At 44.1% G+C, this 23,813-nt stretch overlaps 2 protein-coding genes across 3 annotated transcripts; both read left to right on the top strand.

The window, feature by feature from the left end:
• The first annotated feature begins 276 nt into the window (after window positions 1-276).
• epg5 (ectopic P-granules autophagy protein 5 homolog (C. elegans)) lies at window positions 277-15,194 on the top strand. Of its 2 annotated transcripts, XM_061278093.1 has the most exons (45): window positions 277-810; window positions 1,028-1,645; window positions 1,875-2,135; window positions 2,225-2,423; window positions 2,555-2,691; window positions 2,786-2,893; window positions 2,962-3,035; window positions 3,231-3,339; window positions 3,681-3,795; window positions 3,892-4,042; window positions 4,127-4,288; window positions 4,364-4,521; window positions 4,678-4,829; window positions 4,925-5,065; window positions 5,131-5,292; window positions 5,367-5,489; window positions 5,568-5,830; window positions 5,928-6,068; window positions 6,162-6,306; window positions 6,394-6,591; window positions 6,679-6,786; window positions 6,848-6,970; window positions 7,047-7,213; window positions 7,325-7,561; window positions 7,651-7,774; window positions 7,869-8,013; window positions 8,241-8,412; window positions 8,482-8,644; window positions 8,727-8,869; window positions 8,971-9,127; window positions 9,405-9,599; window positions 9,669-9,882; window positions 10,256-10,440; window positions 10,525-10,732; window positions 10,807-10,882; window positions 11,067-11,170; window positions 11,239-11,414; window positions 11,652-11,873; window positions 11,944-12,153; window positions 12,385-12,529; window positions 12,610-12,852; window positions 12,937-13,150; window positions 13,379-13,597; window positions 13,681-13,795; window positions 13,860-15,194. In XM_061278093.1, exons 1-45 carry the CDS (start codon window positions 775-777, stop codon window positions 14,040-14,042), a joined length of 7,701 nt encoding a protein of 2,566 aa, XP_061134077.1. In that variant the 5' UTR covers window positions 277-774; the 3' UTR covers window positions 14,043-15,194. The 2 variants fall into 2 exon arrangements, 1 of the variants encoding a protein (XP_061134077.1); XR_009714405.1 differs by lacking the exons at window positions 11,944-12,153; window positions 12,385-12,529; window positions 12,610-12,852; ... (2 more) ...; window positions 13,681-13,795; window positions 13,860-15,194 and having other exon boundaries at window positions 11,239-11,528; window positions 11,652-11,792.
• A 1,214-nt stretch (window positions 15,195-16,408) lies between these two features.
• On the top strand, window positions 16,409-23,554 carry dnajb5 (DnaJ heat shock protein family (Hsp40) member B5). Its single transcript, XM_061279868.1, has 5 exons — window positions 16,409-16,531; window positions 16,762-16,879; window positions 17,769-18,021; window positions 18,969-19,627; window positions 21,688-23,554. The coding sequence occupies exons 3-5, from the start codon at window positions 17,811-17,813 to the stop codon at window positions 21,919-21,921; spliced, it is 1,104 nt and encodes a 367-aa protein (XP_061135852.1). The 5' UTR covers window positions 16,409-16,531; window positions 16,762-16,879; window positions 17,769-17,810; the 3' UTR covers window positions 21,922-23,554.
• Window positions 23,555-23,813: the final 259 nt, after the last annotated feature.

The following is a 23,813-nucleotide window of genomic DNA, read 5'->3' as shown; positions in this document are numbered from 1 at the left end:
AATTTAGGTTTAATTTGTGAATCATGTTTCTGGCACTAATGTCTGATGTGTTTTTATTTTTTTTGTATCCATTATTGTTGCTGAAACGATGCATATTTCCGATTATGGGATGAATTAAAATATAAAGTATAAAATATAAACGTATACAAAAAGAAATTCGGCAGTTGTTTCTTTTTTGTCAAAGAGAAAAAAAATAGTCACGATTCGGTTGAGCAATATTTCCCTAGTTGAGCTTCACTGCTTGTTTATATATAAAAAAAGTTTAGCCATTCTCGACTTCCGTAGTAAGGTGGAGTTACCACGTGACACAGCACAGTTCCTGAAAAACAAAACAAATAACAACCGAACCGCAAACGAAACTACCGTAGCATGTCGCCGCTTGCATCAGATGTTTTCTTTATCTTAATGACATGAGAAACAAAACAAGGACGTCGGAGATGCTGGTAGATCCATCCATGTCGAAGTAGACTGCGTGACGAACAAACAAGCCGATTCCCGTTAGCATCATAGATTAGCCTTAACTATCGTATTTTTTTTCTTCTGGTACCTCTTATGTCATCTTCTATGTCTACCTTGTGAAGTAGACACGCCGGCGATTGCCTTCTTAATTGTGGCCAACGACCTTCTAAAAATATTTGTCCTGTCGGTGTTTATCTTGTCAACACAGCCTGACACTTGCTGCTTATCAAAGAAAAAAAAACGTCGTTTGCATCTTTGAACGATGGGTTGTTGTCAGGAAAGTGTTTATTGGGGATGTTGTGACACGGCTTAAAGATGGAAGCTGTGCGGCCCAAGAAGACCAAACCAAAAGTAGGTGAAAAAGTGACTATTTCATATCTGTACTTGTTCTCTTTTGCATTATATTTGAGAGCTTATTATGAGTTGATATGCTATAACATTATTACAGTATACAAGCCGCAAACGGATGGTGCATGGAGGTCTTTACATAGGACTGAATTATTTACTTGTGCTGATGAATTGATCAGCCCTGCGATCTATTTTCTAAGTGTTTTATTTCTGTTTTCAGCTGGTCAGGAAGCACAAAAGAACAGAAGACAAGATAATTGCTGCCCCCACAGCCGTTTGTGATGATTCTTCCACCTCTGAATTCATCAGCATCCCCTTATGCCTCCCACACCAAGAACCACAAGAGGAAAAGCATGAGCCCACTCTTATCTCCGAGACTAAAGCTCAGGCATTAGATCCGCATGCAGAGTCCCATGAGATCACATCATCACAAACTGAATTAACATCAGCATTAACTGAGACATTACAACCCGCTCCAGGTTCATCACATACAGCACAAGCCTCAGTGCAACAGATACAACAGAAAGAAAACAAGGGCGCAAACGTGTTGGTGTCCGAGCTTGGGGGCACATCTCAAGCGTCGTGTGTTTCAACAAATTTTGACATCAAACATGTCCCAAGCGCCCCTTCACTATACCCATCTGTCCCGGCACTGGAGGAGGGATCCTTGCTAGAGCTTCACAGAGAAGCTGTAAAGAATTGTGGGAAAGGACCTGCAGTTTTAGCCCTTGCCGAGCAGGAATCTTCTCCTCCTAGTTTGCAGCCTCTGCAGTCTGTTGCTGAACTTTCCAAAAACAAACTCTATCCTGAATTGCCAAGAACCACAACAGAAGTTCAGGTAATTTCACATACGACATCACATAACATTGCTTCGTTTGGCCATATTTAGAGAGTAGGGTTCTTTTTCATTTTACCTTGCTCAATATTTTTTATTTAGCCAAATGAAACAACATTGTCAAAATGTGTGAGGAGATTTCGTGCAATTCACCTGAGTAGAAAAAGCTCTTGTTGGCTCATCATTAGGATAAAATATTCATTATCGAGCATGATTTTTGTTTCTTTTGCAGCCATTCTCTTTGGAGCAGCTGAGTGTTTGGGAGCCTGGAGGAGGGTTGCGAGCTTGGCTCGAAGGCGTTGAAGCATGCACAACCCAGTTCTGCGCGCTGGCTCGACAGGAGAACCACGAATTAGCTGAACTCCTGCAGAACTACTGGCGTTGTCGCAGACAACTGACTCAGTCTCACGCGCAATTGCACACACAGTCGTCCGACTGTAAAAGCACTCAAAATCGCCTGTGGAGCTTCAGAGATGAACAGTTAACACTCCAGGTTCAGTGGAAACCCACAACAAACACAAATAAGCAGTAAACCGAGTGATAAAAATGATTTGCTGATTGATTTGAATTTTTCCCTTAAAGGGTGTGTGCGCAGATCAATCCAAAGTGTGTGGATACCATCGCTTCCAGCAGGCAGAGTTCAATCAGAGCGTGCTGGCTGAGCTGAACAAACTTTTTGAACTTCGCAGTGAACTGCTCCATCAGAAGGTGGCCTTACATGCATACACTGCTTCGCTGTCTCGCCTCCAGGTGGAATCGTACTTGTACCGCCTATTAAAAGGTGATTGTATTGTATATTTATGAGGTCTCAAACTGAAATCTGCGTCATATTTTTGTTGCGTACGGCTTATTAAAGCAGACACACACGCAGGCAAGCAACAGTAGTTTTTTTTCTTGTATTTTTGTCATCAGATTGCTCAGCTAGCCAAAGACAGCCCTGCTCCATTCAACCATTGAAAGACGCCATCAGTGTCCTCTTTAGCTTCACAAGAAGAGTCCTTGATGACACACAGTTTCAGGCAGACATCCATCACTGGTTGGAAATACTGGTAAATATTTACAGGACACACTCGCGCTCCATTTTGTGTGCATTCCGTCTGCACTGCTCAGTTGATGCATTTTGTTGTGATTACCCCTCATCAGGTGGCAGTGTTGCTGCATGTTGGAGGACCTGGAGAGCATTTGTTTGTGTTGTGTCATCTGCTGTGCTGTCCTGCTGGGGTGGGCAAGTGGGCTGCCCCTTTTCTGCAGGTTGGCAAAGAAAACGTTCTTCTATCAGTCATCACATATACACATTAAGCATATTATGATCTGCTCAGATTGAAGTATGGGAGAACACCTGTGGCGTGCAGGACTTCATGCAAGCGTTAGCAATTCTAATGTCGCCTGCTCGGTAAGTAAAGAAATAAAGACACTGCCCCCAGCATTAACAAAACAAAATGTTTTTTAACCATCAAAATAAGGACCGGGCCAAATCTGCTATGATACAGTTAATGTCTTGGACTAATAGACATGTACTTACTGTTTTTGGCCCACTAAATAAAATGTCCCATCAATATCAAAAATTGCATTTCTGTTATGACTTTAGACACCGCGCTGAGTTTTTGAGTCATATGAAACCATGTGAGAGCCTTAATTCAGCTTCATCTGGACCTGAGTCAGGCAACTGGACGCTTGTGGATGAAGGAGGAGAGGAGGTACTTAGTGGTTATTGCTAGCAAACTACATCTTTCATATATGCTTTAAATTAAATTGTTGCAAAGTAATTGCTTTCAGCACAACTTTCCATTTTGTGATAATCCCACAGAACGGGAAATGGGTCAAATCTGCCTACTGCTGCCATTTCTAGGTTAAAAGACTCTTTAAACCAAATATTAATATATTATCTGGGCTAAAGTGTCACTTTGGAGATAATGTTGGAATGGAAATGAAAGGCAAGAATGCCTGTTTTTGTCACTCCTCTTGGACATTGACTGTCTTATATTGGAAATATTTGCTGGACAAATAGTTTGTACCAATGCGCTGCCCTCATTTTTAGGATGAAGATCCAGAGAGCAGTTGGATGCTGCTGTGTGAAGACGACCTTGTCACCTTTATGTCCCAGTTTCCGTTCGGGCAGCTCTATTCACACATGCTGGGAATGAGCAAGCATGGTAAATGTTTGTGCCTTTACTTTTCTCTCACGAAGCTATAATGTAGGGAATAATCTAGTGGCTAATAAATCAGGATTTCTTTTCATTTGTTTGTAGGTGTCTACGAGCCTCAGGGGTACTCCAGTCAGAAGATGATGCGTGTGTTTGCTTTCGCTTCCTCGCTTATTGAAATTCTCGCCATTGGCTTACAAACCTATAACAGGGCTAGATACAGACAGTTAGTGAAACGAATCGGACGCATCATACGGTCAGTGTAGTTGATTGACCCGCTCAACATGCAATTATTAGCAGAAACGTGATCTCATCTGTCTTTTAATTTCCTCTCTTGCAGGATGACACTGTGTTACGTCAGTGATCACTGGGCACAATATGCAAGTGTGACTGGTACCAGTGGATCCAGCTCTCATGTCCACTCTCTGCCTCTGGAAAAGCTGCAGGTGGAATACGATCATCTTTTCCTCAGGGCTGTTCTTCATGTCCTCAAAAATAAGAGGTGTGGTACTATTCTCAAGATCTTCTTTTGAGAAAAAGAAACACGAATTCCTACTCCTTTACTATTTTCTTACAGGTTGGGGATTTGGTTATTCATGTCTGAGATGCCGTACGGGACTTTGTCCAGCTCCATGCTTTGGAGAATCCTTTATGTGATGCAGTGTGCCGAAACAGCAGGATTGGAAACTCTAAGTCATTCTAGTGACGCTCAATCCTGCATTCAGGCTCTAAGAGGTAAACAAGCAAGCCAAAATGTGATAGGAATGTTTACATTGTGTTCCATAATACTACCTGGTTTCGGCCGTGTATAAAACCAAAAGTTTTTGATACTCATGGGAGATCCTGAAACGGGATCCACTGGTGATCCCGGGCTGACCATCTTTGTTACAGAACCAGAACACCAGGACAGGTTTGAGCTGTGGTTGTGTGAGGTGAACAGCTCTGATGGCATCTCCCTCCTGACTGCACTGGCGCACATGGCCACACCCACTCAGTACTCGGATCCTGCCTTCGTCACAACCGTCACTTTGCTTATCTACCAGGTGTGACAAGAAGATCTCATTTCCTTTCTATGATCACATGAGTTACATTCATTTATAAACGTACCTAAGTATAAAATCCTTTGTTTTGTTTACAGGTGTCCTACGTGAGCATGTCCACCAGAGAAATCTATTCTAAAGTTGGAAGAGAGTTGTTGGCTACAATAGCATCGGCTCATCCCTACATTATCTCTGTGCTTCTGGAGAGGTTGAGAGAAACCATCCAAGCTGTGGGCATGGTGAGTTCCGAGAGGACAATATGTCCAGTGCAGGTCTCAAACTCAAACCCCTCTGTGTTTGTTAGGTGGCACTCTACTTGTGTAAAGAGCTTCCTCTGAGCTTGTGGCGTCCAGAACCAGAGGAGATATGTGTGATCGGAGCGTGGTTGCTCCAGCACCCTCTATCGGCTGTGGAGAATCGTCTGGCATGCGTTATACTGGAGGGTCTGAACTGGGGATACTCAGAGGTGCTTGCAAAGGTTTCCCAAAATGTCTCATGTCCGCTTTAGCGTTGAAATGACCAGGCTTGTTTTTTTGTTAGGACGGATCCTTGGCTTTGTCATCATCACTCCACAGTAAGGTGGCTCTGCTGGTTGCTGAGGCCTATCAAAAGTACCTGACTGACAAACCCTACAGTGGCCTGATATCAGAAGGGATTAAACAGGTAACTCATTGTCAGACATCCACTCTACTTGATTTTGAAACACTTTCACCGATGAGAACTTGTCCCCCCTCTCTTCAGGTGTCTTATCTTGCGAGTGTCCTTCGCTTAGGCGTGTCCCCTGAAGCGTCTTTCAGTCAATGGGCGTGGCAGCTTTTACTAAGGCTAAAGCTTCATGCCAATGCACAGAACCCAAAAGGGGCCTGGTCAGTACCTGCTTTAGTGTCGGTACCGCCTGCGGAATTAACACATTCTCCCAGCATGCACTCTGTTCTTCGAGCTGTAAAAGCAGGCATTCCTATTGGGGCATACCTGTCGATCGCCATGACGACAGTGGGACATAGGTATGGACACGAGCGTTCATAATTGTGTTTACCGGTCACTGAATGAAATCAATCTACATGCTTGATGTTTGTTTTTGTTTTTTTCTCCCCCCATCAGCCTGGAGCACTTTTGCACTGATGGTGTCAGCTTGTTAAAGAGTTTGATTCAGTCTCGCCACCTGCGAGCTGCTGTGCATCTTCTGGATACCATCCTTCCTCAAATCTATCCGCTCAGTTTCTACCTTGTCAACAACTCTCAGTAAACAAAATGCACCTTTTTTTTTTTTAACACGCATTCGCGCATTAACTATTTAATTGTGACATTGACGCTTTTTTTTTCTGTTCACATCAGGTTTGTAAGTTGCATTCAGTTGTTCTTGCAGTACGACAGCGTATGTCCTCAGGGTGTGACGCAGCACGTCACACACCGGGTAGCGCCACTCCTCACTGGAACAACCTATGGAGACAATGTCCGACTGCTGAACAGTGTTATTCAGGTGAATTATTTGCAAAACCTTTCTTGTGCGTAGCTATCGAAAATATTCCATCCATCATTAATAAATGCAAGTATGTTTGTCCTCCAGAGCCATGTGGTTGAGAGTTCGCAGCCCAGTTGCGTTGGCGCTGTAGCCGTGCTGGAGTTTTGGGTGGGGATTTTGACACAGCAGAACTTGTGGTACCGGGACAAAACTGTGTTGTTCCTCATGGATCAGCTGTGCTGTGCTGCATTCACACATCATCAGGAGGATTGTCTGCTGAAGCTCCTGCACCAACTACATAAGGTTTTTACGTCAGCCACTAGAATCCAATGTCTGATCCAATCGGGGAATGAGATGTTAGTAATGCCATGCTTTGAATGCTTCATGCAGAATGCTTTAGGTTACCATGGAGATCGAGGTCTGCTCTCCTCTCTGGTTGGCTGGATTGCTGGAAACGCTACACCTTCTTTCATAGAGGGCCAATCACTGAGTGCAGAGGTAAGGTTCCGTGGCCACAAGAGTTTGCACAAAAGTTATTGATCACACTGATTGTTGACAGGTTTGGTTTGCCTGGGTGGTGCTTCATATGGAAGGCACATTTGAGGAAGACTCTCAGCTCAGGCGCTGTGTTGAAAATGAGCTTCTGTCAGAACCCAATATCTCTCCAGAACAAGCCTTGAAGGTACAAAAATGAATTAAATCAGACTGGATGTATGACCTTTGAACTAACATGCTATAAAATGATTTCCCTGAGCCAGAGGGCCCAGCAGAGGCTGAAGTTGCCAGTCACCCCATCTTTGCAGCGACTACAAGTGTACCGTTGGGCCTGGCAGGCTTTAGCCACGCCCCCTGACCACCCCCTGGTACCGTTGGTTTGGCAGAAGTTCCTCCAGCTGTACCTCAGGCAGCCTGGTCCCGATTATGGGTATGATGCTCACATATATCGATCGTAAGCTTTTGCAACTATGCAAAATAACTTTTTTGGACGTTGACTCATTGCTCAAGGACTCAAGGAAATGCTTTATGTGCCCTCCAGAATGGCTGCAGCTGGATGCATTGGACGGCGATTCTTCCAAGCTTCCTCTCAAGCCGCTTTGCTCCAAGATTTGAGACAGAGAATCCAAACCATATCTGATTTCCACCACGCTGCCAGCCAGGCCCTGAAAGTGCCCCCGACACGCACGGCCTCAGCGGACCACCAAGACAACCAACATCCCGGCAGCCCCTCACGCTCTTACCTCACCTCACCTGAGTTACACACAGAGTTAGTCAGGTAGGTCACCTACTTCACTTAATACTTTCAATTGTCAATTTCTCACTATGTCGTTTAGCCGAAAACCAAGATAATGTCTTCTTTTGCAGGTTGTTTGGTGTTTTTGCTGTGTGGCTGGATGATGAAACTCTTCAGAAGCAGGAAGTTTATCTTCCCTCACTTCCTCCCGAATATGAACCACACAGACTTGCACAGGTTATGCAGCAGCAACAGGTCTGTCTCATTCTTATTGAGGAAAATATTTCAGCAACAATATTATAAACACCTTTAAACATTATACCTTAAAAAATCTACTACGATTGTTCAGGAACTGTGGCTGGAGTATGTGGACCAAGAGCGTCTGCAGTATGACAAGAAAGAGGTTCTGTCCCTGTGGGAGAAGGTGCAGAGCGAGCCATTTTTCCTTCAAAGCCAAAACTCCAACTTCACGGACTATACACGTCTCAGCAATGGTATAAAAGAGCAGTACAAATTATTGCCCATCAGAAGTAGAACCTCAGTTCTGAAATCCAAACATTCTTAACTACAGATAGCATGTTTTGTTAGTTCTGTTCACCAACTTGATTTCTTCATTTGGTTTGAGATATAGCACCAAAAATATTGAAACAAAACTTCACAATTCTCACAATGTGTGTGTGTCTCTGTCGCTCTCTGTCCGTCCATCTGTCTTGTTCTGCAGCAAAGGAGCGCATCCAGTCCAACTTGAAGAAGCATCCAATTCCACGTCCACCTCCTGAGCTCAAACACATGAAATCCCCAGTGGCAGAAGTTCCCAACGTATGTCTCTCTGACTCCAAAGCTGCCGCTGAACTGCTGCAGCGGGACCTCAGCGTACTGCAGGACCAAGCCAGGTATCTTGAAACCTTAAAACCCGGGAAAATGGGAATGGCACAACCAAAGATGGTGCTGTGGTGTGTCAGGATTGCAGTATCACGTGAAGCCCAGCAAGTGGCGATGGAACAGGAGCTTCTGGAGACTCTTCCTTTGCTTTACAAGAACCGCCCAGAGCAAGTGACCATGACCCTTGAATGTAAAGGCAGGGGAGGGCAGCCATGCCAGGGTCCAGCTAACATCACCGTCACGGTATGACCACTGTCACTGCACCGCAGAAGCATTTGAAGACGTCTCGGCCCGAATTGTTCATCTGTGTGTTTTAATTGTGCAGTGTGAATGTGTCCAACGACAAGAGGCAGTGCAAACTCAAATAACGTCAGTGAGAAGGGACATCAAGAACCTTCAAACTGATGCCATGGCTCCACCACCTCAAAGCCTGGCTGAAGCTGCTGTCCATACAGAGAACTTTATCACGTAAATATAATCACGTCAGCTATGTAGTCTGAAATAACAACCAAAAGCAACATTTGGAGAAAGATGGCTTGGTTTTTAGTTGGAATTTATTTTGTGTGCAGAGCTCTGGTGAACATGTACAAATCACAAAAATCCCCATCAGTGCAGCAAGTTGGCGTGTCAGCCTTCTATCAGGTGGTCACTTACGTGTGTGAAGACACACTACGTCATCCACCGACACGCCAATATCTCTCCTCATGTGTGGAGATACTAGGACAGGTATACACACACACACACACGCACACACACACACACACACACACAAACACACACGTTGCTTTAGCTGTGTGTTTACAATAGTGACAAACTAGTGATAACGCTAAGAATCACAAATAGACCTGTGCCAATGATTATAACACAACCCACCTCACGCATATTCATGAAGTGGTAGTAAATTAGTTCTTCTAAAAAAAAAAACACAATGCAAAAACAATATTCCTGGCTGAGGTCATAAAAAGTGAAACCACGAACCCCTTTTGTCTTCTTTTCTTTCAAGGTGTTCATCCAGGGCAACGCTGAAGAATGCAGCCGCGTGCTGAAGACCATCTTGGAGCAAAGACGTCTTTGCCCTCTCATATCTCCTTTTTTCACGCCTAATGCAGCCCCTGCCCAGCTGGTCTTCCTCTACCAAGATGTGGTGACATCACTACACCTTGATAGCGCAGATGTCATTTTTATGCTGCTCACCAAGGTTTGTGGAGACATCTCAAAATACAACCACAGCTGTTCTATTTCACTTTCCTTGTGTATCATCTTTCAGTTTGATTTGTCGGCCTGGCTGAATGATGCACATCCCGTCTTTCCCGAGCGGACCCGTTTGCTAGAGCTAATCCACGGCGGTCTTTGTGTCTGCGGCCGAGATCCCGAATCGGAACTTCTCACCCCTTTTCACCTTTTCACCAAACACTGGACCTCACTTTTACGCTACCGCTTCCCAGACCACTACAGCGATTGTCTGCGTCTGCTCTTGACCAGTAAGTGCGTCTCTTTTGCACGGTAGTCAAGGTCAGGTAGTCTCCTCAGACTGAGTAAAAACATTTCTATTTGTCAGCTATCATTTTAAATCAAGTTGGTTTACACAAGAGCCTCCAAAACAAATGGTAAAAAGATTTTCATTACTGACAGTGAGTCATAACAGAGACGTTCTTGTTTTTCCTATCCCGTGTATTCATATTTGCCTTTTATCTCATTTGCATGGTTTGCACTAGACAAAGCACACATCATCCCATTGAAGTACTGTCATCCACTCATTCACTCTTGCAAAACATTCAAGACGTGGAATATAGTGCCCCCATAAAAAATTTTTTAAAAAAGTGTCATTTTTCTAAAACCTTGTTTTCTTACCAGGCTCCTCAAACCAGTTACTGAGTCCAGAATGCTGGAAGGTGACAATGCGAGTGCTCGGCTGCACACCTCCAACCCGCGGCGGCAAAAACAAACCCGCCCAAAGTTTCGGTGGCGACATCTCTGCCCGCGCTTCGGCATCGCCTGGTTCTCCACACAGATCACCAATCACCCTTTCTCCTCAGCAGGTGAGCACCTAAATTGTTACTTTCAACACAAAATCTTATCCCATAAAGCCAGCCGATGTTTCATGTTTGTTATGTTCATGACAGGTGGATGAGACAATAGATTGGCTCAGCGATTATTTCTTGCGCAGTCGTCTCAGCAAGCCTGACCTGCGTAGTTTTGGCCTATACTCTGCCTGGTCTCCTTACATCACTGAGGTTGTTTCTTTCTGGGACTACTTGGTCAGCTGTCTAAGCAGCGTGTCACTCAGCAATTGTGCCAGAGACTCAGTGGGCAGCAATAGAACATTGAAAAGTGAGTCACCATTATAATTCACTTAACACAATGGTTTGTTATGTCATCATAACACGAGTCTGGCACTCTCTCAGGTCTTCATGACTTGCACGGTAAAATTGTGAAGTTATTCAAGCCTTGGATCTTCCCCCTGAACACTGAAGATGGAAGGTATGTAGTGCTCGTTTATATTATGTTGCAATTAGCGGCCATTTTCCATTTTGCCTATCCTTCTCAGTCACATCTACAGCAAACCGATACAAGTACAGGATAACAACTGTAGTTATTTTGGGGGATTCGTGCGGTCACGGTTATACTCTTTCATTTTTACTCACCACGCTGTTTTTCGCTACAGCAATCTCAAGTGCTATCCATGGCTGGAGACGGATGCAGCTGAAGCAGGATGTCTGGTCGGCCTCTATGCTCAAACCACCGACAGACTGCATCAGAGATTCAAAGGTGGGTCTCCAAGCCTTTGTGTGCCAGTTCTTCCGTTTGGATATCAAACTGCACTGTGTGCATTGCAGACCGCCTATTGCCCGGCCAGAGAGGTGCCCTGTGGCTTAGTGTGATGCAGTACACTGAGAGCTGCACCTCTCCACGGACACCAGAGTACCTGTTGTACCTGCACCACTCTCACCTGCGCAACCTGCCGTGGAGATACTTGCATCCTGACACGCTGCTTATGGAGAAGCTCTTCAATGTGAGACCCTCGTCTCGCCGTGCACATTGACACATTGTCTGCATTTATCTTCCCCAAACTCATTCCCTGATGTTTCTTGTTTCTGACTTCAATCTGAGCAACTCATGACTCATTGTGAGTTATTTTTGATATGACATATGCTTGCGCTCTAATGACACACTGCTAGGGTTAAATATATAACGCACAGTCATCTGTGGGTGGAAAAAAAAACAGTCCGATTTTCATTTGTCAATTCAGGTGGAGAGAGGAAGTCCCAAAAGCTGCTTTTTGTTTATGGGGGAGATTCTATGTGAAGTCAACTGGATCAGCGTCCTCAGCAACCACTTACACCCACCCACAGAATCCGTAAGCCTTCAGTCCAGTGTGGACGTTCAGAAGAAGGAATCGCACACCATGCTAGTGTATCTGTTATACATGCTGGTTTTTCTGGCAAAAGAGGAGCCGCTCCTCAGCCAACAGGTGATCCAAAATCCCAACTAATCCCAACTAAGGCACGACAGCGACTTATAATGTGTCCCTCTTTCTCCAGGACTCCCCGCTTCTCAATCTGTTGATCCAATGCACATCGTTGCCTTGGCACCAGCTGGATCTGTCATCCTACCAAGGGGTTCTGGGATATGTCAACACTCACTACACTCCCTCGCTGCTTCTTAACACAGATTCTGCATCTCAGTTGTTGCTGAAATCACTGCGTAGTGCTGCTGGACTTCACCCCTGCCCTTTTGAAGCCGCTCACACGGTAAGTTAGTTTCATAAACCCACTGACAACCTGGGGTGATCCATTACAAGAGTTACATGTAGTGAAAAGAATGAGACGTTTTTTTACCCTTTTTAAGCAGCACTTGGTTTTCTCCATGTGCGGCCAGACAACTGACCCATTGTGTCGCTTATGTTGTTCTCACTCCATAAGCTTATTTTCTGGCGAGTTATGTCAATCAATCACCACAAAGTGTGATGTTGTCCCTGCTAGGAGGAGACGCAGAAGGCAGTCGCGTACGTGTGCTGGTGTGTGCAGTGTTTAATGGCTCTGGAGCAAGCGGGCAGCATTAGTGTGAGCATCCTGGAGACACAGCTGGAGACTCTGTTGGAAAGCATCGTCACGTTCAGCCCACCAGGTGAGCTCATGTCCTTCTGTAAACATCTTAGTCAGGTACTCCGGGTGCATCTGGCTCTTTCTCGTACCCCCCAACCACAGAAATGGGTTTGGAGCAGAGGCACATGGCATTCTGCAGCCTTTTCAGCGCGGCACTGGCTGTGCTCAATGGAGTCGGCGTCCCTGCAGGCGAAGCCCTCGCAGTTCGTGTCATCACCTGGTTGGACAAGAAGGGGAGGGGCTTTCCAATTCTGCCTCTCCTCACTGCTTGCTCCAACTGTCTGGCCTCAGTGAGTCACATGACACGAATCATGGAGGCGTGTATCACAGCCCACTTTAATCACGGTGAGGGAGCAATCTTGCACTTAATGCCTATTGGCTTTAGTTGTCGACTTTGTTTTAAATGTAACATCACATTTCCTTGCTCAGCTGACGACGAGTGTGTTGGCTGGGGTCCCGTGCTGGCATCGCTGCAAGTGCCCGAGCTCACAGTGGAAGACTTTCTCTCCGAGAGCCAATCAGGAGGCAGCTTCCTCACGCTCTATGCCTTCATTCTGCAGCGCCTTAACGCCGAACACACGGCAGCCAATGAGAGGAAGACCCTGGCTCTAATCAACACATGGACCAATCAGGTTCTTCCCAGGTTTGCGAGTTTCATTGCAAAACCTGTTTGGTATGACGTGTCATGGTCAGACAAATGGTTTGCACCGAGATACAGAAAATAGTGCTAATTTCCGTGCCCTTCGTCATTAGCTCGACTTGCCAGCGTAGCGACGCTAATTTTCATTACTTTCGCATTTGGCTACAAAATCACTTTGAATATTATAAAGTAAGCGCTATGCGTCATTTAACATGACATATGTGTCTCAAGTGGGCCAGGTAATGAAGCCAAGCTGTTTCTGTGGTGGCACAAAGCACTGAATCTGTCGCTGGAGCAGCTGCAGCCTCAAGCGGGCCACGGTGAATTACCGGGGGTGGTCACGGGTCTGTTGAGGTTGCAAAGCAGGCTGCTTCAGCTCGGAGAAGAAAGACTCAACTCTGGACTACTCTGGGCCATCGGTCTTGGGAAGAAGTCCCCTGTTTCCAACAAGTAAGCCCTCTAGCGGTATTACAATCAAACTTTTGGAGGCTACGATAAGAGTGCTGCCAAGGCAAACTGTGGTGTGCATCTAGATTTAGGGTGGTGGTCCGCAGCTTGGCAGCATTCCTCTCCGTGCAGGTAGCATCGGAAAATGAGCTCCGACTTCAGCCTACCACTGACTTGCAACCCTCTGCAAAAGCACAGCAGGTAGGCAGTATGCCTTTTAGACTATTTAATTATCCCCTTATTAATATACAATTTTTTTGTGCAGATGTTGGCAATGCTTGAAGCCATGATCAGCAATAAGTACTACGCTGAATCGGAAAACTCGTTGAAAAAAGCCCTTCAGTTCATCCGCTACCCAGGTCATTGTCTCAAAGATGGACCTCGATTCCTGGCCCTGCTAACAAAGCTGCTCTACCCTGACCTCAGATACTTGCACATTATGCATTGACATAGACCTGGACACAAATGCTGCCTGATGGGAGGACATATTTTTGGAGGGGGACACAGAGCACAAGGATCCAGAAATTGGGATTGCTGTTAAGTGGCCTTCGTCCCAAACATCCCTTTTATTTGCACCCCTTTGATTGCACTTAGTTCCTCTTCTCCAGACTTTTTCATCTTATAGTGACTCATCTATTGATTATCATGGAGTATTTATTGAAGCAAGATCACAATTCAAGATACTTTCAAAAGGAGATCTAACAAGAAAACACAGAAAGAAGAAACTGAAGGACATAGCAAACAAAAATATTTTTGGGAGAAAACCCACAAAGTAGAGCCTTGGTTACATTTCACACAAAAGACTGCTTCCTTTTTGAAGTATGTTGAACCAAAAGTGCTTTCTAAAAATATTAATGGCCACACTGAAAAGAAACAAAAGTGTGAAAGAAAAAAGCCCGAGTGTTCTACGAATAAAGTTGTAATGTTACAGGAAAGTATTATATTTTACATTACTACTTGTGGAGTATTCCTGGCCAAGGTATAAACCTATTAAGACATGGATTGTTGATATTACATTTTAATTAGGCTTTCACAAATAATAAAACCCAATCAGCATCATCATTATACTTTCAATACGATTGTGTGATTACACATCTAAACTTGGGAATTAACTGCACGTGCATGCTATCCAATGAATACATGTGGCAGATATTGGGAGAGTCTATGTGGGAATTTGTTCATAAAATTAGGAATTGTATTGTAATTTTTTTTCTTCTGGAAAAGATTTTTTTCCCTCATACTTTTTCTTAACATTTACTAGATTTTTCTTTTCATTGTGGTTGTAGTACTCCTTGATAGCTTTTTTCCATTACAGACAAAAATCATACATGCGCACACAAATGGTGTTATGTAAGTTTAGATTTACACATTTATTTTTCTTATGTTCCCATTTCACAATGTGTGTCATGCGGTGGCTGTTAATGCATTTCTTTGTATGCGTCGGTGATAGGAAAGGAACCAACGAGGACCGAACGTCTTCAGTGTTGGGTAGAGAAAGCAGGAACAATCCTTGCATGTCAAGAGAGAAAGCATATTGTTTTTTCCAGGAGCAACCCTGGTGGTGTCCAAACTGCAAAATAAATCATCTTTGTATAAGAAAGGCGTGTGTGTGTGTGTGTGTGTGTGTGTGTGTGTGTGTGTGTGTGTGTGTGTGTGTGTGTGTGTGTGTGTGAGGCAAGGCTCACGTGCGCATACGTTAAGTGTCCTCGTCTGACACAACTTGAGGTTGCGATGGTCTCTATGGTTACACAAAGGATTTTAAGTGAGAGAGGAGGAGGCGAGGATGCGCATCTAAGAAAGAAATAAGAGGAGGGGGTACTGTACATGCTTTCATTCCTGCCGCCATCCCACACATGCCGTTATGCAGTGTCTGTCTGGCGCTCTTAACAACCTTCTGTCCACTTGTCTTTCAGCTCAGGTGGTGGAGGATGCAATGATGTATGCCCAATGTATGTAACTTGGCCACGCTGGGAAACACATAACATGTTGTCATCCAAACACATTTTTAAAAATGAGACAATCCCTCCTGCCAGACACATCACTGTCTAGCACGTCCCGGTGTCACCATGGAAACCCAGCATCAGATCAGGGATTGTTGGTCCTAGACTATTGAAGCACAAACGATTGTGTACGATACAGCCTTTGTCTGAACCACTATCGAGCACATGGATTACAGAACAGTTCAGTATTTTACATTGTAACAGCAGAACTTGAATCGGTTTGCAGAACTCATCCTTAACCTGAAACAGTAGGTGATTTTTTTTCCCCCACACTGAATGTGTGTGTGCGCTTGAAGACCAACAGGTGAAGACGGCCTGATGACTCAAGTCTGAACTTCACTCAAAGTGACCCATCAGGACACTTTGCCCTGCTTTGAGCGCCTCCTTCTGCACTTAGCACTTAAAAGTCACCAGTAATTACTCAGACCTCCACCGGTGCACTATACGAAGTTTATTTTTAGAAAACAGTGGGTTGCTTGTTGATCTAATATAATGTACAGTGCACATTATTATTTTTGACACATAACAAGCATTAACTGAAATAGTCATTCTGAAGCCCACGTTCATCATACCATAATACTGCCTCCTTCCACCATGATTGAATGTGCTGTACCTTTACCTTCCATAAGCTCTTCCAATCATTCTATACACGGTAAAAGTTGTTTTTGCTTGGTGAGTGGTTCAATAGTCTGCCTGGGAGCAAGAAAAAAAAATCACTAGTGCGTGAGAGAGAATCCTGAATTATGTCTCTGACGTCCCCTTATAGTACAAGGTGACGTCAGATGCCTCAAACAGGTACTGCCCACAACGTGTGTGCGCGCGCGCACGTGTGTAGCGCGCACACGTTGCGGGCAGAACCCTTTTGCAGGCTGGCCTTGTCATACATCGTTGACGACACATTTTCACATTATAAGATTTAGAGTCAAAGGCAGATAAGGTAAGAAAATGACTCGGGGAAATTGATTGTGCAAAAAGGGCTTTTGCAACGCTTAGTGGTGATTGATTTGTTTTTGTTGGGTTGGGTAGATGGCTGTGCTGTGGGGGTTGACTGCAGATTAATCACAAGAGAGTTATTCTCAAACAAATCACCGGGTTCGTGGGTGTATGTGCCGAGGTCTTCCACTCGGCTCTGCTCTCATGTTATTTTCTCTCCTGACGTCACTGGAGACGGAACCGGCAGTTCGGCCACTGCACGCACCGGCAACACAGAACCGGGCTGGAGCGCAAGGAAAAGCCGGGGAAGCCGAAACATGATGATGTGAACACCAATAACCTTGTCCTTTCGGTATGAATTCAATTTATTCTCTTTATTTCGCTTTTATGTTATAGCCTTATTGTATGTAATCATTTGGTCGTTTCATCCCGCATTTCAAGAATGAATGCGGCAATACAGGATTTCCCACCCGGAGAGAGAAAAAAAAAAAAAAAGAGATACATGTTGTATTGTGACAATCATCTCCTTATAATGTTGTACCTACCTTTTGTATATGCCAGACCGTTTGTGCTCTTTGTGTCCACTGCAGTGGACAGTAAGTAAAGGTGGAGGAGATAGATCATCATTGTGTAAATTTGCTTTATTGACACCGATCATTCATATGGTGTTGATTTCGAGCAGGTTGGGAGAAAGCCCTGACAAAGCAGGTGATGGGGATTCCTAGTCATGTGCATTTTCCATACCTGACTTAACTAAATCAGCATCACCATGGCAACACTATCAAATCTTTTTGTCCACACTCTTGACTTGCAGGAGAGTCCTTGAGTGAACTTCCCATACCTGAACATTTTCAAAAGACCAAGGTTTAAAAGTGTAGCTAAATAAAACCTTTTAAGTGATTCACACACACTTTATAGTAGCAATGAAAAAAATCTTAGTCATTGTTTCATCATATGATAACGTAGTAGTGTATTGCAATTCATTTTCTCACTCTCTTCCTAATCCAATCGGACATAGCTGCTACCTTGTGCAGGTCACGGCCAGTCACTAATAAAAAATGACTCTTTAGAGCGGCTACCAGTACCCGTCTTATGTCCAACAAATCAAATAAAAACAAATGTCAAATGAATAGTTTTTATTTAATATATCCACAGATTATTCAATAGTTGCCCGACTTCCCTTCAGGCAGTTTTATTTCATTTGGTTCAAGACCATAACAATTGTTCCTGCACCTCCACAGCCACATCGTGAGTGGAAAAAGGGCTTGTAAGTGCATGCAGCCATGGGGAAAGACTACTACAAGATTCTGGGCATCCCCAAGGGCTCCAACGAGGAGGAGATCAAGAAGGCCTATCGGCGCATGGCCCTGCGCTTCCACCCTGACAAGAACACAGAGGCCGATGCCGAGGAGAAATTCAAAGAGATCGCCGAGGCCTACGAGGTGCTCAGCGATCCCAAGAAGAAGCTCGTCTATGACCAGCTAGGGGAGGAAGGTAAGCGGGGGCTGTATGACCTTGACAAAGAACAAAACAGATGCAATGCAAACTACAGCCACAATGATAACCACGTGAAATAAAAACATCTGAGCGCTGCCACGTCAAAGGCAAATTGATACGGTTCTCATATTGACTCTCATTACATTGATTGTACCTATTGTGAGCTGTGAGTGAAGTTATCAAAATAGCTTGTGAACCAACATAGCTTCTTAGACGCGAGTGCTGGACTTTTGAGGGTGTCACTCGCTGAGCTTACAGACACACATGGCTAAGCTAGATGAGATATGAATAGCAGTGACTGCCGGAGTTTGCATTTGTGGGTGTTTTGTGTCAGGCTCAGTGGGGTGTATGACTTTATCCTTAGCGATGGAGTTGCCAAGTATTGTATTCACGCTGACAAACACTCGTTTCGACCTATGTACCTTGTCTGGACCATATACTAAGGGTGGCAATCGCAAATTATATTATTGATTAGGGAAGAAATATGGTGTGCGTGCCGATACCAGCCTTAGTTCAGGTATCAGTGCTTGAGACGTTGATGCTATTGTGTCTGTTTTATGATCAGGAGCTAGAAATTAGAAGACTAGAAAATTTCCATTCCTTTCATGTATGTAAAATTGCTATTTTGGAATATAAATACTTTCAAAAATGCTCTGTCACTGTTTTGAGGGGAAATATGTGTAAAAAATGCTAATGGTATCAGTATCACTGACTCCTCAAGAATTGAGTAGTCATCCGGGTATTGGTCTGACAAAATGTGGTATTAAATATCCCTAATTACAATATTGTAACTATACATGAAATATTGGACCATGTATGCTATCTTTTGCATATCAAAGAAGCAGGTGGTCACATGTTCATCACAAGTTTGGTGTGATTCTCAATGAGAAAGAACATAATAAAAAACGGTTATTTTACCCGTACTTTCTATGACATCATCACAGGTTTCAAGACGGGAGGCAGCAGTTCCTCCGGTGCCCCTGGTACCACAACGCACCACTACACCTTCCATGGAGACCCCCACGCCACCTTTGCTTCCTTCTTCGGCGGCTCCAATCCCTTCGATGTGTTTTTCAGCGTGAATCGCAGCCACGCCCGTCCCAACGGTTTCTCCTACAACGACCACGGCAACGACGCAGAGCAGGACGCAGAGCTAGAGGAAGATGACCACTTTGTTCACTTTGGGAGGCCCTTCGGCTTTGCGGGAGGGATGAAAAACGGCTTCCCGGCAGAGGTCCGCAGAAGAAGGGGCGCGCCTTCAGAGAGCCTGAAGGGAGCTCGAAAGCAGCAGGACCCCCTGGTTGTCCACGAGCTTAAGGTCTCACTGGAGGAGATCTTCCACGGCTGCACCAAGCACATGAAGATCACACGTCGCAGGCTGAACCCAGATGGGAGGAGCTTGAGGACGGAGGACAAGATTCTCAACATTGTGATTAAGAAGGGCTGGAAGGAGGGCACCAAGATCACCTTCCCTAAGGAGGGCGACCAGACCCCTGAAAATATTCCTGCTGACATTGCCTTCGTGCTCAAAGACAAGGGCCATGCCCACTTCAAGAGAGACGGTTCCAATATCATTTACAACTGCAAGATCAGTCTCAAAGAGGTAAGACGCTCACTTTCATCACATTTCTCATTTATTTAGCAATCTCAGCCCAGATCCCACAACCAAGAAGACACTTTATTTCCTGCTGAAATGATCGTTAGCACTCATTCAACAGCTTCGTCTGACTAGCTAGCATTGGCTACAAGTCTCCCTGTCAGGTTGATACCGGAGAACGCTCTACCCCACGTTGAGCGTTCTGGCGTACCGGAGGGTGCACCTAACAATTTGGTAGCTGGTAAACGTTACAGCTGCTGGAACACACACGCCATTCCTATCAACTGTACCTCTCGAAGAGTGGTGTGTGTGTGTGTGTGTGTTTCGAATCAGCCTTGAGTGGGTGGTGTCCTTATGTGACTGTCGCGGGCTCGCCTCGCTTGTCTCGTTCGGTCAACCGTGTAACTGGAAGCAGTCAACAGCCATAAGAAGGTTCACATGGTTGATGTAAACATGTACGCAGGCAGCCTCCGCCTGTGTAAACACATTTAGCAATCATCAGACTGACAGACTGTGGTGTGCACTTGCCTGCTATCACTGTGAGTAGGTGCACATTAAATGAATTGGAACACGACTTGGACTTCTCAGTGCGTGAACTACGTACATTAAAATGTCTTCCAAATTGCACTTTCTGGCACTAAGTGGACGAGCAAACTACAACCGTAATTGTAAATCCCCAAATAAATATTTATCTGGCAGTGTCAAAAGTGAACCGGTATTATTGTCAAACAAATCTTCACCGGATCGCATGAGGTGTCGCAACCTCATTCGGTGCTGTCAAGCCTGTGACAGCAGTCTCCAGCAATCAGTGATAAGTAAAACATGATTGGAATTTCTCATACACTTTCCTCCGTCCACACTTTTTACATCCGTGAATAGGAGTGAGACTGACTTATCCGTTTCAACCAGGTAGATTGTGACTACCGTGTTTCCAAGCTGGCAGCTTGTACACTAAGGCAATTGAAAATAAAGACAAATTCAAGCTCTAAACTGTACTGATTGGAAGTTTGAGATTTATATATAATAGAGAAGTGTCAACTTTTTGTGTACAACTGCCTTGATTACATAAATGATGTGGAAATTGTGTAACCAACCAGAGGATGAGCCAAGATTGTCCATTATTTGGAAAAAGTCAACATGTCCTCTGGTGGGCAACTGGCTGCTCAGCTGAGCTGAACTGAACCACCCCAGGAGTTCACAAGTCTGACCCCGGTGGTTAAAATTCCCACCAGACGAGACATTAAAATCCCCTCAAAGTAGCAGCACATTATGTGAGTGGAATGACAGGGACCGTTTCAATGTGGTGCTTAAGCAAGTGCTTATATCCTATTACAACATCATACCATACCATCATTTTTTTTTAACAACTTTTTTTTTTTTTAACATGTCTGCATTTGTATTTTGAAATACTTGTGATGAAATCTATAAAGCATCCAAACAAAGCTATATTTCTTTGTCTATTCGATTTTAACCTTCACACTTACTGAAAATTATGTTAGTCAGGGATCTCAAACCTGCAGCCCAAGGGCCATTTGCAGCCAGCAGGTGGTTATTTAATGTTAGTATGTCCCTCACATTTCTGTTGTTTTTTCTGTGTTGTAGCCATGGGCAAGAAACATGTGAAGTCCTGATGGACAACATTGTCTTTCTTCAGTTTGATGCATGAAATGTGTGCACGTGTGTACGAGTGAGCGTGCATGCTGCCAGACCGTGTGACAAGCCCTTCAACTATTTAAGAGCTCAGCCAATTCCCGCCTCTCTTCATTAGCGCTGGCATTGAGGAGATTGCTAAAATTAGTCTCTGTGCAATGTGTAACGCCTCCACACACATGCACACACACTTAAGCAGAAAAAAAAGGCTTGCCACTAGATGTCGGTTTTTGTCTGTCTTTTTTTTGTCTGTGTGGAGCTCCATTTTATTGCTCCCATAAAAAGGTTTCACACCACCTTGGTGCTTACTCATTCGTGTAAGGAAGATACTTTATTTTACTAGCTTTTGAAAGCATCAATCTAGTTGTGATTTTGGAATTTGTAGATTTCATCTGCATCTATTCTTTGCCCCGCAGGCATTGTGCGGCTGCACTGTCAGCATCCCCACGGTGGAGAAGCGCCTCATCTCCCTGCCCTGCCATGACATCATCAAACCCGGGACCGTGAAGCGACTCCGAGGGGAGGGCCTGCCGTTCCCTAAGAACCCCTCACAACGCGGTGACCTCATTGTGGCGTTTTCAGTACGTTTTCCCGACAGGATCCCGCCGCAGTCCAAAGAGATCATCAGACTTCACCTTCCTCCGTCGTAAGAAGAATTCCACACCATGATGGATTGTGGAGCCTCTCTTATGAAACCTCCATGTTGCTCCACGCAGCATTTTGAGACTGCATAACATGGAATTACACGCTCACTTGACACTATTCAGTTCAATATATTCAAATAGCTAGCAGTTAAGACACAGGTCGGTTTTATTTAGTTTTTACCTCAATATCTTCTTAACTCTTTTCAAAACTATCTATGGTTTTCTATGTGCCATTTGTGTGCTCCTCGTCTAGTTCGACGACTTACAACAGCATCTTCTTAATTTTTCATCTAGCGTACCAGCAGCTCAGCCTTTCTTTCAATCTACTGAAGCATTGCCTTTTTACAACTGCTCCAGATATCATCTGTCTCCCTCACCATCAATTGTCTTAGGCTCTGTTTCGCAAAACAATCAACTGTCATTGGAATAATAACATGGACTGACAATCATCTGAAACAGCAGTCTAAGCTCAAAACCTGCACAGAAAATCGGTGCTTTCCATTTGAACCATACAACCAGGCTCACTATTTATGTGCCTTAGCCAAGTGTTGTATCTCACACACAATGTAACACCCAACCAGCCGTGTAAGATGACAAACATTCTTAAAAGCGGTCTACCTATTGTGTTGTATTATACGCAACAATAGTTGAAATCCTCATGAGGACTCATTCATCTTGTTAAGTGCAATTCAGCATAAGTTGGACATCCCAGAGGAATTAGAGTACGATTGAATGAGGAATAAAAAATAGTGTACTTGTGCTTCTCCTGGGGATATTTTAATGTTTAGTTTTGCTTTCTCATTTCATTGGAAGGCCATGTCTTGGTGCTACAATGAGCAGTGTCAACACCGTGGTGTCTATTTTTTTTGTTTGATAGATTATGTATTGTATTTAAAATTTGCTTGTACCACTTGTATCATTTATACATGGAACCTTGCACTTTTTTAGTTAAACTGTTTGTATGTATAGTAGTGCATCAGCTTTGACATCTTACACATGTCGGGGGCTCTGTTAGCCCCTTTAGCTATTTCAACACCAGTTAACAAGCAGCCATGTTTACAGTTTTTATGGATCACTATGACCTGTTTGAAGAAACTGGGAACCTCTCAGTCTGCAAAATCACCATCTCAGCAGAGCAGCATTTTTTGCAAGCGGGCAAATTTGACTCCAAACGGCACTAGCATTGAGGACCCCAGGAAGAGGAGTGCTGGCATTGCCATAGTTAATCCTAAATAAAACAAACAAATGTAAGCTACTCTACGTGCAGTTATAGGCTGCAATGGTGCACGGAATCACACAAGGGCTGTATTTTGTTGCCCATTGTGTAATGGAGATTTTTAATTGGTGTTGTAATAAAAAAAAAATTTAAAAAAGTGTTGTGATATAGATGAATTATATAATTTAAAATGTTGGCTATGGAAATAGTCTCTTTTAAATACAAAAATAAACTTAATTGATAATTAATTGGAGGTGCTTTTACACTTATGTCAAAGTTGAATTGTTTGAAGGCAGAATTTGCACAGGAAGAGCCTTTTGCAAACATGTGTCATTTTGACCACTGTGGCACTGTTTAGGCCTCTGCATTACCAGTTTTCAAAATGTAGATTTGGAGTTGATGGCTACATCAAAACAATCAATAAAAACTATTTAAACCTTTGTTTGAGGAAAATGTGACTTCTGTCCATGTAGATACTTGAGTAGTTCGACTTTTTGTTTTTGCAATATACAAATTCTAAATGAATATTTACCATTTGTTAGACTTTCTTGTTCAAGCAATTTGATGATACACATGTCTTCGCCATGCATGTTTCTCTCAGTTGTTTTCTCAAAGCTGCTACATTTGCATGTGTGCCGATGCGCCGAATCGCGTGGAGTTTGGACGTCAGCTTTGGTTACAT

This window comes from Syngnathus typhle, linkage group LG5, assembly GCF_033458585.1.
Source record: "Syngnathus typhle isolate RoL2023-S1 ecotype Sweden linkage group LG5, RoL_Styp_1.0, whole genome shotgun sequence".
Classification (NCBI taxonomy): domain Eukaryota; kingdom Metazoa; phylum Chordata; class Actinopteri; order Syngnathiformes; family Syngnathidae; genus Syngnathus; species Syngnathus typhle.
Note: the sequence above shows the minus strand (reverse complement) of the source record. Positions and strands in the feature narration are given on the sequence as shown.